Here is a 14,690-nt window from a genome sequence, read left to right as displayed (position 1 = left end):
CAGTTTATAATGTTATGGGAGTTACATAAAGTGATTGTTGGTTATATGCATGAAGAAACTAAAAAAATAACATGAAGTGAATAGAAATAGGTTTCCCTTCCATTCTTGAAAAAAAAAAAGATAGACCAGGCAATCAACTGATTTCTTGTATCTTTAAAGGTATTTTGTTATGGCCTGGAAAACAATCCTGTTTTTTCATGAATCAAAGTGCCAGAGGGGCTATGCAGCCTAATATTCTCCAGATGTTTTAGATTATAAAAATTATAATTCTGATAATTCCATGCTGGCAAGAACAATGGAACTAAAATATCAAGTATCAGGAGGGAGACAGATTACTTCAAAGTAAATATTACTGAGTGGACTGGTGCTGATGCTTAAATAAAGATTGCCATTGGTTTTCATCTGGATTTGTTTGCAGTTCTGATTTTCTGCAAACTCAAGGCAGTGGCCAGGATCTGTGCAAATGAAAGTCTGTCTCTTTTGGTGTTGATTCCACTCAAGTGCCCATAGTGCCATCACATAAACCTATTTTGTTAGGAATCATTTTAGGATTGCATTTTCAAACATGACAGAGAGACAGATAATAAAAATAATAACAATGAAAACAACGATGGGAAAATAGAATCAGACAAATTCTTCTGCATATAAAGCAAAAGGGAGACATTTTAATAATGGAAAATTGTCAATGCATGGGTAGATTTTGACTTATGACTACAATTGGAACTGGAGCTTCCATCACGAAGTGGTGTAGTCATTAAATGAGTCACAGCTGATTTTACATCCTTTTTTTGCCACAGTCACTGTGAATCTGGCTTTTCCTATTGACTTCGTTGGAAGCTCCCTGGGAAAGTCACAAATGGTGATCACATGACCCAAGACACTGCTGAAATCTTTATAAATACATACCAGTTGCCAAGCATCTAAATTTTGATCATGTGGTCGCAGGGATGTTTTAGGTTTTAAGTACGAAGACTGAATGTAAGTTACTTTTTTCAGCATCGTTGTAACTTCATTTCATTAAATAAATAACCATAAGGCCTATCTGTATAAAACTTAACTTTAAAACAAATGCTCTGAATTTTAGAATCAAAATTCTTAGAATTATTGGTATGCAAAGAAAAGTTTTTTTAAAAAAAATCTTCAACAATTGCTTGGTTTTAATGGCACATATAAAGTAGAAGAAGTTAAAACTGAACAGGAGAAAATATTTATGGAGAATCTGGAAATGGGGGAGTTTTATATAACTCAGTAGGCTGATGAAATCAGGTTAAAATAAGATTAATTTCTTTTTGATATTTATGATGTATTAATAATTTTGAGCAGTGCTTTAATATCTTAATGTGTTTTAGAATTAGTCATCGGTACTTTTAGGATATAAAAGTATTAAGCACAATTTTTTGAAATAAGTAAAACATTTTCATACATTGTGATAAGCCACAGTGTAGCTTACTTAGTAAATGTGCATATTTGGGGTATTTTGCACAAATCTAAACAGTGATGACTTAGTGCATTGTTTTTCAGCATTGGCAACTTTAAACCTTCTGCTGGCTGGAAATTTCAAGAGTTGAAGTCCACACATTTTAAAACTTGGCAAGGTTGAAAAACAACAGCACAGTGAAATAATTGAATCCACATTTTATGCATATTACCTGTCAGAACATTAAGTGGTATAGTGCTGTGATACTATATTACCATACAAGTTATCTCTTTCATTATAGATGCTAAAATTCTGGACAAGCATGCTTTGTATGAAATATCTACGTACTCCTAAAACTTTCATATCTGCAAACATTAAGAGGGTGAACTATTATATCATAGGGCAAATTTTTGAACATTACTTCAAATGGGCTAACTTATAGAATGCATCCAAAATGTGGGATCCATCAATCCTATGGAACTGAAATTTGGCAAACTTAATAGAACATTTTATGACACAAAAATGATCATAAACATTTTATGACATACAAAATGTCATAAAACCTACCCTGTGGTCAACTGATGTTTGATTGTGGTATATAGTTCAACATGGGCTACTTTCAAGGTGGATACTTCTCTGATTATCATCCAGAAATTTTTAAGAGCTTTTCCTCAGTATTTTAGAAACTCTGCCATTGTTGACAGCTTTGAAGAATCAGGTCAAGAAATATCTCTGCAACAATGAGCCAACAAGGCACAGCTTATCTAGCAAACTATATTTGGCCCATGTTTTGAAATATAACTAGGAGGACTATATAGAAAGAACTGCTAATTCAGCTTGGATTAAATATGGGCAAAATCTCAGATTTTGCCAAGAAAGTGTAGTAGCTCACAAACAACACCATATCGTGCAGCTTCCTCAGAAGCTGTTCAGCACTTAATTCCATTTTATACAAAACCTGATTTGAAAAACATTGAAGCCTGAAAACATAGCACTAATAGATTTCAAAAAAAAATGATGTAGCTTTTGGTTTTAAAATAAATTATATGATTTTAAGTTTTATTTAAAATGCAATGTTGTTTTCTTTATATCACGAGGTTGTTTCTCTGTAGATTTTCCTTAAAGTTAAGATCTTTTCTTTATGTTAGTTCATTGACTATTCAAAATTGAATAATGTGTAAATAATATGCAGCATTTATAAACTGTAGGTTTGAACAAATTGGGTGTATTGGTCAAGATAACTGGTTAGAGACAATGGGTTCTAATCCTGCCTTAGACTTGAAGCTATCATCTGGATGTCTTTACGCCAGTTCCTTTCTCTCAGCCATTGGGAAAAAATAGACAAGGACAAACTACTTTTAAAAAATTCTGCCAAGGGAACTGTAGGGGTTCTTAATTACCAAGAATCTTAATTACCAAGAAAGATACCCAACTTTAGAAGCCCTTTATTGTTAGAGGTACTTAGAATATGGCAGTGATTTAGCAGGGAGAAATATAAGGAAACAGTGGATACCATAAATAAGGGTAAATATAAGGCAACATATCTTTGTTACATGAAGAATGAAAAAATAATAATGAGTGGATATAAATACCTAGAAAGCAGCTAATGTTGTAGAGCACCAGGTGAATCTAAAATCAGGGATTATTTTTAATGATGTGTCAATCACCCTGGGAGCATCAGTCTGAAAAAAAGCAGATTAAGTATTAAAAACTAAAATAATGTCTATGAATCTATTAGTTTAGATGGTTAAAAACTGATACATGTATATGCTTTAAGTAAGGACATGTTGAAGGATCAGTTATTATTCCTAAACAGTGAAAATGAGAAAGGAAGCTAAAATGATTAAAGCGGCAATCCAGACCTCAAAGTCATAAGGAAAAATCAAATTCTTTGCTGCCAACCCCAAGGGCATCTGGATTGTTGCAACACAGATAGGATAGCTTTAAAGGTGAAGATAATGGGTAAGGCTGCATACATACTGTCCTGGTTTGTAAACTGGGCTGTTGACATTGGTTTTCAAGCGTTATGCAGATGCATCCATTGAGGTTTATCACTAAACCTGGGAGCTCAGGCACTTACAAAGCAACAGGTGCTACCGAAATTATGTCATAGGACCCACATATCCTCTGCTATACTGTTCCAGCAACTGACCAATCTGTTTGCACATCCTGGCCTGCAAGAAATAATGGAATTATCCTAGTAAATTTAAGGCCCTTTCCATCGTGACCCTTTCCATAGACAGTTTTGCAACGTGCAAGACTCTTCCCTCCAGGCAGGTGAATGGGCACCTTGACAATACCATCGTCAGCTGATAGGGAGGGGAAGAGGGAGAAGAAAAGTGGCCTCTACCCCCATCCCCGCAAAGGTGAGTTTTTTAGGGGGAAACCTCCCGCCTGCTCTGAAAGCAGTGGTAAAGCGAAGGCAAAACGGAGCTTTTAAATGGCATCAGGTAGTGTCCCCTCCTCTCCTTTGAAGCGCTAGGTGGTAGCTGCCCTTCGCCACCCACCCCTCGAAGGTGCAAACCAAGCGGGGCCCGGTTGGAATGTTCCACTCGGGGGAGAGGAAGGGGAGGAGGAGAGGGGGTGTCTCGAGGTGGAATTTCAAATGCGCCAACGTTCACTCGGGATCCGTTAAGTTCCAACCACCAATCCTTTGAAGGCGCCTCCGCTGCTGCGGGAGGCGGAGGAGACTGAGCCAGCCTGGGAAGGCCGGGGGGATGGAGCGGGGGGCGGGGGCGGGGAAGGCCGCCTGGCTCCCTCCTCCGTGATGCCTGGGCTCCTCCCCTCGCCCATTCCCCTTCCTGGAGCGCCAGTCCACCGAGCCCTCTCCTCCTCGCCTCAACCCGCCTCGCGTGGGCGCCTGCCGGGAATGCCACGGCAGGTCGGGTGAGTTCCGCGCCTGGATGCCGCTGATCCCGCCGTCTCTCTCTTGTGTCTCCCTCCCCGCCCTCCTGCAGGCAGGGCAGCCTCAGTCCCCGGCCGCTTCCGAAGGGATGCTGGAGAAACTGGAGCTCGAGGATGAAGGTAAGGCGCGGGCGCCGCTGGGCGAGCCCCGTGGGAATGGGGCCGTGTTTGGGGTGGGGGGGGAGGCGGGTCACCAGGTAATCGAGACGCACGAGCGTGAGGAAGGGTGCTGAGGGGCGGCGGAGGGTTGCTAACAGGTGGGCGGCCCAGTATGGTCGGTGGTTATTGTGATCTTTAATAATTAATGTCCCGTTTGGACAGGAGGGGAGATCCAGAGGTAAGACTGCGTAGCCCCCCTTTACATCTTGTGCATCAGGTGTCATTTTGTTGGTGGGAGAATCTGCTGAAATGGTCCTCACCCACCCACCCAGGGCCTGAAGCTGGACGATTTTGAGGGTCTGTCACAGACCCTGATGGTGCAGGACCATCCATCGGTTTTCCTGGTGTAAGCACACTTGTGAGTTTTGATTTTAAGGCTCAAGGGACCAGATGTTGGGTTGGAATTTGAATTGCTCTGGAGAGAAGAGATCAATAAATGTGCTGAATTGCCTGTCCTTGCTAATAGGTAAGGTGGTTGTTAGGTGGAGGTAAAGATATATCTGCATGTATACTGTATAAAAGGGACAATGAAAAAAATATAATTATGACCACAGGGGTGCATCTTGTAGTTCTATTGCACTTACAATCTAATACAGATAGCACTCAATTAGCAACCACCATAGGGACCAGAATTTCTGTTGCTGCGCAAGGCAGTTGTGAGTCACACCCAATTTTAAGATTATTATTTTTTTACCACAATTGTTAAATGAATCACACAATCTTTACACAAATCCAGCCACTTTCATTGACTTAGCTGCTCAAAAGCCAGCTGGGAAGACCACAAATTGCATAACTCTGGGATGCCACAACTGCCATAAATATATGCATTTGCTAAGTATCCAGATTTTGCTCATATTACCATGGGAATGCTGCAATGGTCATAAATGTCAAGATCAGTCATAAATCATTTTTTTCAATGTCAATTATAACTATAAAGGATTGCTAAATGAATGGCTATAAATCAAGGACTATCTGTATTGCAAACTATAAGCATGTAAACCTACCAGCTGCTAAGTTTTTATCTGCAGTAATTTCTGTAAGTAGGTGTAAGATGTTCAAATCTTAGAATGGGAACATTATAAGAAATTATTTTCATACTTTTAATTTTTTAAAAAACAGATTTTTTTAGGTCTCATCTGATTTATTTACTGCTGAGTTTTTTTTAATGTATTCTGTGTTTTATCTTGCTAGTCACTGACTGTAATTAAATACTGTAGTTGAATGGTACTCTTGGTTAAAAACTCTTAACTTTTCTGTGGCATTAATTTAACTTGCTAAAAGCCTTTTAATTCCTTAACCAATTTGTCTTTGAGGGGGATATGGTGTTCCATTTAGTGTGCAATTGTGTGAATTGTCTGTAGTAATGTGAAAAATAGAATTGAAATTGGAGAAAGGTGGAATAATTGTTTACAGTACTGTAATGAAAAAAAGACAGTTAAGCCTGGGTGCAAGATTGCTACCTCTCACTCCTTAGTTGTTCCCCAAGTCCCCTGAAACAGACCTACTTCCATAGAATAGGTGTGTTTTGTGCATTGGATCTATTGAAATCCTCTAAAAGTGTTTTCTCTCCATAAATCCTCATAGTGAATAGGCCTTTTTTTTTCTTGAACGTACTTTAAACCAGTGTCCTCTCTCTCCTATAAAAACTCACTAGTAAGAGGCAACTTGCTTCATGCAATTACTAGATCTCAATCCTTCTGATAAGCATTCAGATCCTCTTTGGCAAGATTTTCGGGACAAGACGAGGCAAAATTATTGAATCAAAATTACTTTTAAAAGAAATAACACATTTCTAATACTGTCAGACATAGCAGATTGCTGTTATGCTCTAGTGGCATGCTGTTTTCTGAATTGAGAGCCAGTGTATAAATAAGAATCATCTGACATAAGATTTTTACTCTGTATTTTGTATAGGCATAGTACCAAGGAAGTGTACAGCTGCATCAAGCATGTTATATTTGAACATCTTTTTAAAGTGTTGATCCAGTTGAACATTGTTTAGCATATTTCTTACCAGATTGGAGAAGTGAAGAGGTGAAGGCTTAGATCACATTTCATACTAAGACATATAATGTGTTTTAGCATGACTTAGCATGATGTGTAGTTCTTTCAGCCATTGGAGCTGATTCAGCAATCATGGTTAAAGTAAACACTAGCTTAGCATAATGTGTGGACTTAAACACTGAATGGTTTGAAATTATTTGAAAGCATGAGGTGGGGAAATCATATATGGAAAAATTAAGTATATACAACTGGTTTTAGATAATTTAAACAATACAGCCAAAAGACAAACAAAGGTAGATGCAAGTCTTTCGTATTGACTCATCAATACCTGCATTACAATAATACAGGTTAAATCAGCCTCAAATATAAGATCTAGTGCGAGCATTAATTAAGCCTATAATGTATGCAGGAAATTGGTTTTAGATAGTCAATTTAACTACAACCAGTTGTATATACTTAACATTCATTATTGAATTCATAAACAATCAGTTTAATTGATTTCTAGTATGGTCCTACTGACCTGTTTTATAAATGTATATTTTATTTCTTAAGAGTCTTTTTGCAAAATAATAAATGGGAAAGATAAAATAGGGGTAGGAGCACTTTGTAACATTTGGATAACAAATTATTCAGAGAATTAATGCTGAAATTCAACCTTTAACGTTTGAATTTTCTTAGTAACAAATATCAGCCATGTAATACCATATGAGTTGATATAATAGACATAATTAAGATACACCATTCAAAATTCTGCATGATCCAACTTCATGAATAATGCATTGCAGTAATCCTACCTGGAGTTTACTAGACAAGAGATCACCATGGCTAGTGAATGATATACTTGCTGTTCTTAAAAACAAGAACCAACACTTGTCTTATAATGTTGTAGGAGCTACATTCCTGTATGCACAGTCTACAAATCTTGGTTCATTTTTTTTTTTTTTTGCTTTGAAACATACATGTTAAAGCTAGGATAAACGTAAATTTAGTATAGGATTCTTTTTGTAGTAATCAGTGAAATTTAATACAAATAATAAAAGATCCTTGAAGTAAGATACATATAATTGGAAGCTCTTAAATATGTAACACGGAAGATTCATTTAAACACAGTGAAACTTCTTTGGATAAATAAGCATAATTTCTAAAGGAGACTTTAGAAATTCCCTGTGCTAAAATTAATTTAAGCACATTTGGTTCCTAGACCACCTCCTGAAAGCTATTTCTGATGTTGGTTGACTGCTGCTTACTTAAAGAAGTTGTACACAGGTCTCACTGTGGGATGACTATAGATGTCATACCCCAATGAACAATAAATCTATTGATTGAGGCGAGTGTTTGCTTTTATAAATTACCTTTTCTGAGAAGCTAGTCATTTTTAATCTTAATTTAGATTATTGCTTTACAAACAGTAAAATTACCGTAGTTGCTACATTTTGAAATCATTAAAGAGTATTGTAGACTATTAATTGACTATGTTGCAGTATATAAAGTATATATTCAGAACTTGGCCTAAAAGACCAACAGCAAAATACAAGGAATTTGGTGTTTTGTTGTCTCATATAAATTTGACATGTGTATTAAAAAAGCAGATATTGTTACAAAATAGGTAGAATCTAGGTCTCTATTTCTTTTGCTGAAAATCAGTTTGTCATTACAATTCTCACTGGTTAAGGGTAATTGTTTTCATCGAATAAAAAGGCATTCCCTTAACTTTTTCTATTTCCAAATTTTATTTTAGAACTTGACTACAGTGTTTTCCATTAAACAAGTGCTTTCAATTATAATTTTTTCATACAGCCATTTCAGTCTTTTTTATTATTTGGGAAAATTTGCCGTTTTTTTTTTTTAAAGTGCTGGATTCAGGTTTAGGGAAATTTATCTATTTGTTGGCTAGCATTTGTGTGCTTCTTCAACTCAGTCACAGATTTGGGGTAGCTCACAAAATACAAAATCAACACTCAGTTAAAACAATTCAGCTTCAGCAGTAAAAGACAACATTAAAAACCAGATTATAGTATTTGTGGCTCCATTGAACTGAAATGTCCAAAGAGCAGTATGATTTTTACAGCCTTTTGGAAGATTAAAAAAGTGGGCAAGCTAGTCACAAGAAACAATTGAGGGCAGGCTTCTATGATAGAGCCTATCTGACATGAAAAGGTCAGTTGGTGTTTACAACTACCTCTGTTGGGGCTGTGCAACTTCAGTTGGCTTGAGAGCTACACTAGGTTTGTGTTGAAACACTGAGGCTCACATTCTAAATTGTGTGGGGCCAGAGATATTTTAAGAGGTATTTCAGATGGTTGAAGCACACATTTTGTTCTCTTACTACTTCCAAACCACCCCGAATGCAAAAAAACCCCACCACAAATATTTTATCTTATTCCATGTAGGTAGTACAAATTGGGATGCTAATGAGTCATATTTTTGCATCTCTAACATCAGGAAGATCAATTTGACCATATGAAATTTATCCCTACAGACATCTTAAGCAGAATCCCATTTTGTGCTTTCCTCCTAGGATTTCCCACATTGGGCAAAAGGTATGCTCTTTCTTCAGAAATAGTTTGCCACTAATTTCTGTGATTCTAAAACTGACACAGTGACATTTAATAAATCATAAAGGGGAGAGTAGTTAAAAAGTTAAGAGTAGAAATCATGAAAATAATATGTGACTTACAGAGATAAAAGACTGCTGCTTGGAAATAACAGAACTGTTGTGCACAGGCAGAGTCCTTTCATTCCATATCTCCCACGAAAAAATGCAGTAATCAGGCCGTTTTTTGGTCAGTTGGAAAGCAGAGCCCATAAGCTTCCTGGATTTAACTGTATTAAATTCAGTGAACAATACATTTTAAAATGTGCCCTATTTTCTAATTGCATTATATTTTGCAAATAATGATACCTAATTTAGAGAAATCTGAAATTCACCTCATTCATTTTGATGTTTTAAAATTCCTGTATTTTAATATATCACAATGCCTTCTCATACAGAGGGAAAAAATTACTGACCCAGTGATTTACTAAGTATAAGAATCATTTTTAAATTGTTAGGCACAGTAAAAAATGATTTAATAAGGTAACAGTGGTATGATTAAGAAAAGAAACTAATTTTATTACATTTTTTCCTGTTTCGTAACTAAAATAATGATCAAAATGAGTAATTCTGTAGCATTCCTTGAGCTTTCTGTTATTATTATAAACCATAAGTTTAAATTCTCACAAGTGTCTCTGGTGTGTTGAAGAACAGATCTTATTGTTAGTATATATTATTTCATTTTTTTTCTTATTCTGACTTCAGTATACTTGCACATTTTGAATAAAACATTTACCAATAGTTAGCTGATACTTACAATCCAAGATCATAACTTTTCTAATAAAACTTGAGCACCACCCTATACCTCTCATTTATTTTCAGTGATGCTGCAGGCTGCAGAGTTTTAATCTGTCTTGAGTAACTTTTGCTGCACTGTTGGCTTATATCCATTTCTCTTCAGGACATTTTTAAGAACACGGAACAGTTAGTAGTATATAAACAGCATTTATTCTTTGAGATTTCCTTTTATAAACAAAGACCACACAGGTTTGTTACTGGATATCAATTCTTTTGTTTAAAACGATGCATATAAAATGGAATAAATTGTTGAAGATAAGTTGAATGTAGTTTCATCATCTTGTAAAAAATGGGCTATAATTCCTTAAGTGAAATCTGACCTGTTTTGTTTTCTATCACTCATTATTCCAGAAATCTACTTAAGATATTATACATTGATTCATTTCCTATATTTTTGTAATGTGATCCTGTAAGTGGAGAATCATGTTAAGCTATGGTAACAAAAGATTAGAGGGTATCTGATAGCTCCTTTTCCAAATAACAAATATTATTAAAAGCCATAAGTTTTCATGAGCTGCTCCCTTCCTCACAAAGCTTCATACTGACTAGGGTACAAGTTACAGGTTGCTAAGGTTAGAAAACTTTACAGTCTTTGTATAACAGACAAATAGGAGAAAAGTTCAAATTCTTCTACAGTACAGGTAATCAATCAGAATAGAGCTGTAAGGAACCTTGGAGATCTTGTTCAGCCCCCTGCTCAAGCTATCGACACTATACCATTTGAGTCAAGTGACTGTCCAGTTTCTTCTTAAAAACCTCCAGTGATGAAACACCCACAACTTATGAAGGCAAGCTGTTCCACTGGTTAATTGTTCTCACTGTTAGAAAGTTTCTCCTTAGTTTCAGATTGCTTCCCTTTTGATTAGTTTCCATCCATTGTTCCTTGTCCTGCCTTCTGGTGTTTTGGAGAATAGTTAACCCCTTCTTCTTTGTGGCAGCCCCTCAAATACTAGAATACTGCCATCATATCACCCCTAGTCCTTTTCTCTAGACTAGCCATACCCAATTCCTGAAACTGTTCTTCATATGTTTTAGTCTCCAGGCCTTTAATCATCCTAGTTGTTGTTCTCTGTACTTTTTCCAAAGTCTCAACATCTTTTTTGTAGTGTGACCAAAACTGGATGCAGTATTCCAGGTTTAGCCTCACTAAGGTTTTATGAAGCAGTACTAATGAAGCATTACATGATTTTGATTCTATACTTTTGTTTATACAACCAAGGATTGCATTGGCTTTTCTCCATTGTGATGGAGATAGCATCCAGGATTGGATTATCAGTCACTGCTTGCTGATTGGACTGAGTCTGTCAGATCTTTGAGGACACTCCCCTGTTGCTAAGGGTGTCTCAGTCAGCTAGCTGGCCGAGGTGTATTTTTTTGCTCCTACAAAATCTCAAATCTATAGAAAATTAGGCCTAGATTACTCAAATAACAGGGAGCTGTAATAGATACCATTTCCTGCAGGGTGTCCTTGTCCCAGGAGAGTCAGGAGAGTATCAGGGAGTTGATTGGGCAAGTAAAATCTAATAACAGGGTACCCCTGGCTACACTTTCTAAACACCTGGGTAAGATGATATCATGCATTAATATTGTGCCCTGAGCTAGATTGTATGCCAGGGCACTCCAGTGGTTTCTTCTTCCTTATCAGAGGACAGGTAGGAGTTGCTCCCATTCCCAGGTCAGATTAACTCCGCAAGTCATTAAGTTCTTTCAATGGTGGTCATCTGAGGCCCTTTCCTTAGGGCTCTTATTCAAGGACCCTGACAGGCTGACGCTGACCACGGATGCCAGCCTTTATGGCTGGGGAGCCTATCTCCAATCCAGGATGGTCCAGGGAGATCTGAGCCACAATATTAGTTGGCTAGAATTTAGGGCAGTCCATCTGGCCCTGAGGCAATTAGAGGACAAGGTCTCAGATAGGGACATCCTGGTCTTAACTGACAATGTGTCAACCAAGGCACATATTAACCGCCAAGGGGGAACACATTCAAGGCCACTGATTCTGGAAGCAGAGCAGCTCTGCCTATGGGCGGAGAGGCACCAGGTATTGCTCAGAGCTGAGCACATTGCAGGTATGACCAATATTGAGGCTGACTGGCTTAGCAGAGCCACCATAGACCACACGGAGTGGCGTTTGCACCCCATTTTGTTTCAGGAGCTGTCGGAGCGCTTCGGATCGCTTCACCTCTCAGGACAATGCGCAACTCCTGAGATTCTACTCCAGGTTTGCGGTTCCGGGGGCAGAAGGGACGGACGCCTTACGCAGTCCTTGACTGAGGGAGCTTCTCTATGCCTTTCCTCCTCTGCCCCTGATCCCGATCAGAAACTTTTGGGGGAAAGAGCAGAACTCATACTTGTGGCTCCTCATTGGCCCAGAAGGCCATGGTTTGTAGACTTAGTAAACCTATCTGTGTCCCACCTTTGGAGGATGCCGGTGGACAGAGTGTCTCTCAGCCAGGGATCAGTTTTACATCCGGAACCCCAGTGGCTTCAATTGACCGCTTGGAAATTGAGAGGAGATCTTTGATCTGGGACCATTACTCCTCCAAGGTGATACAAACCATTCAAGCCTCTAGGAGACCCTCCACCAATCGCATCTACAATGCAAACTGGAAGGCTTTCTGCGAAGGTGCTCTACATCTGAGAGGGACCCCCACCAAGGCCTTGGTCGCCCAGGTGGTGGACTTTCTTCAAGATGGCCTTGACAAGGACCTATCACCCAACATGTGGAGGCAGATGGCAGCCTTGTCTTCTGTGCTCCTTGGGGGGATCAGAATCCCTATCTAGACATCCCATGGTCCGCAGGTTTCCGAAGGGGGCTACAAACCTGAGGCCTCCAGTGGTTCATCGCTATCTGACATGGGACCTCTCTAAAGTACTGCATTCACTTACTGAGGACCCATTTGAACCACTGAGATCTACTTCCCTGCAATTTTTGTCTTGCAAGGTGGCCTTCCTGGTAGCAATCACCTCTGCCAGAAGGATTTCGGACTTGGCTGCCTTATCGGTCAGGAAGGACCTTTGTGTGTTTCACACCAACCGAGTTGTGTTAAGACTAGACCCTTCGTTCTTGCCAAAGGTGAACTCTTGGTTCCACAGAGCCCAGGAACTAATCTTCCCTGATTTTTGTCCACATCCTATACATCCTTTAGAAAAAAAGGTAGTACACTCTAGACGTTCGAAGGGCTCTGCGTATTTATGTTAAGCGAACCACTCCCTTCCAAAGGTCTGAATCCCTCTTTATTTCTTTCCAACCTTCTACTATGGGTTGCAAGGTTACTCCAACAACTGTGGGGAGATGGATAAGACTATGTATATCCAAAGCCTACCAATCCCAAGGTCTTGTAGTTCTTTCAAGGATAACAGCCCATTTGACGAGAAGTGCGGCCACGTCGATGGCATGGGCCACTCAGGCAACTCTGGAGGAAGTTTGAAGGACGGCAATCTGGGCCTCACCATTCATCAAACACTATAAGCTGGACTCTTTTGCATCTGCAGAGGCAGCCTTTGGATGGAGAGTTCTTCAAAAGGTCTACCCTGTCTAGGGGATTCAGATCACACTAGGCCCACCTGTAGGACAGCCAGCTTTGTTATGTCCCAATCCTGGATGCTATCTCTACCACAATGGAGAAGGGTCATTGGTTCTTACCTGATACAACCTTTCTCTTTGGGTGGAGATAGCATCCAGCCCCATCTTGATGTGGGTCCATTCCGAATCCAGTGGAACACATTATTACAACAACACGTCTGTCTGTCACCATTCTTTTGCCAATTTCTGGGGCACCCTTAGCAACAGGGGAGTGTCCTCAAAGATCTGAGAGACTCAGTCCAATCAGCAAGCAGCGACTGATAACCCAATCCTGGATGCTATCTCCACCCAAAAAGAAAGGTTGTATCAGGTAAGAACCAATGACCCTTTTGGCTGCTTTTTCATATTTAAGTTAACGTCTGCTAGGATTCCAGGGTCCCTCTCACAGTTACTGTTTTTGACCAGATTTTGCCTAATCTGTTCTTGTACCTTTGGTTTTTCCTCTTCAACTTACAATCATAATGCAGCCTGCCCATCATGGTTGTAAGTTATGTTGGTTATAAAACGGGACACCCACATGACCGACACGATTTTACAATCTTTTTTGCAGTGATCATTAATTAACTCAATGGTTTGCTATAGGATGGTTTTACCAAAAACCAGAAGCAAATGCTCTTTTTGGCAAAACCATTGTAAAATGTAACTTAACTGCACAATCCTGCAAATGGCTATAAAACTGAGCCAAATGCTGAGCATCCAGCATGCAGTTGTGTCTTTGAGGGAAGAATTTCAGAACTGGATTTTAAATCCCCCAGGGAAGTCCATTGTACCTTCATATGGTCTCTAATGACCAGCCCTAAATTGAGGACTAACTATATCAAGAATCCTACATAAACATTATGTATACATATTATACATGCTGTACATTATAGAGTTTGCATGGTTGCATGTCATGTGTCTTTATAGTCATTCCTTGTTCTCATTACTGCTTAAGGAAGGAGAGAGGGCAGGATCACAGAGTTTTTCATTAGCTGAAACACTTGATTCTTTATGATAGGCAGGGAGAAAGGATTAGATTTGACAGACTGACTGACAACTAAATTCCTATTTTTACAATCACAATTCTTGCACATTTCTCTTTATGCTGTTCCAGTTTTGATACAAATTATTATACATATACAGATAATCCTTGGCTAATGACCATTTTTCAGCAAATGTTTTAAATTGTCATCATCATTGAATGAGGAGACTTACACTAGTTCTCAAAAGTATGGCTTTGCACCATCCCA

The 14,690-nt window shown here is 38.7% G+C and overlaps 1 protein-coding gene across 7 annotated transcripts in view; it reads left to right on the top strand.

Annotated features, from left to right (window-relative positions):
• The window catches only part of PRKAG2 (protein kinase AMP-activated non-catalytic subunit gamma 2), a 237,998-nt gene that overhangs the window by 180,484 nt on the left and 42,824 nt on the right, over positions 1-14,690 (top strand). For 6 of the 7 annotated variants that reach the window (XM_087947850.1, XM_026678942.2, XM_087947853.1 and 3 more), the window contains one exon: positions 4,375-4,441. In XM_087947850.1, the coding sequence (XP_087803976.1) occupies positions 4,375-4,441 (67 nt within the window). The remainder of the gene's footprint in view (positions 1-4,374; positions 4,442-14,690) is intronic. The other variant, XM_087947849.1, reaches the window with a different exon arrangement.

The sequence above is a fragment of the Notechis scutatus genome, chromosome Z, assembly GCF_049901735.1.
Source record: "Notechis scutatus isolate UNSWTSFEM ecotype Mainland chromosome Z, rNotScu1.2, whole genome shotgun sequence".
Lineage (NCBI taxonomy): Eukaryota > Metazoa > Chordata > Lepidosauria > Squamata > Elapidae > Notechis > Notechis scutatus.
The sequence above is the reverse complement of the archived record's forward strand: the minus strand, read 5'-3'. Positions and strand labels throughout refer to the sequence as shown.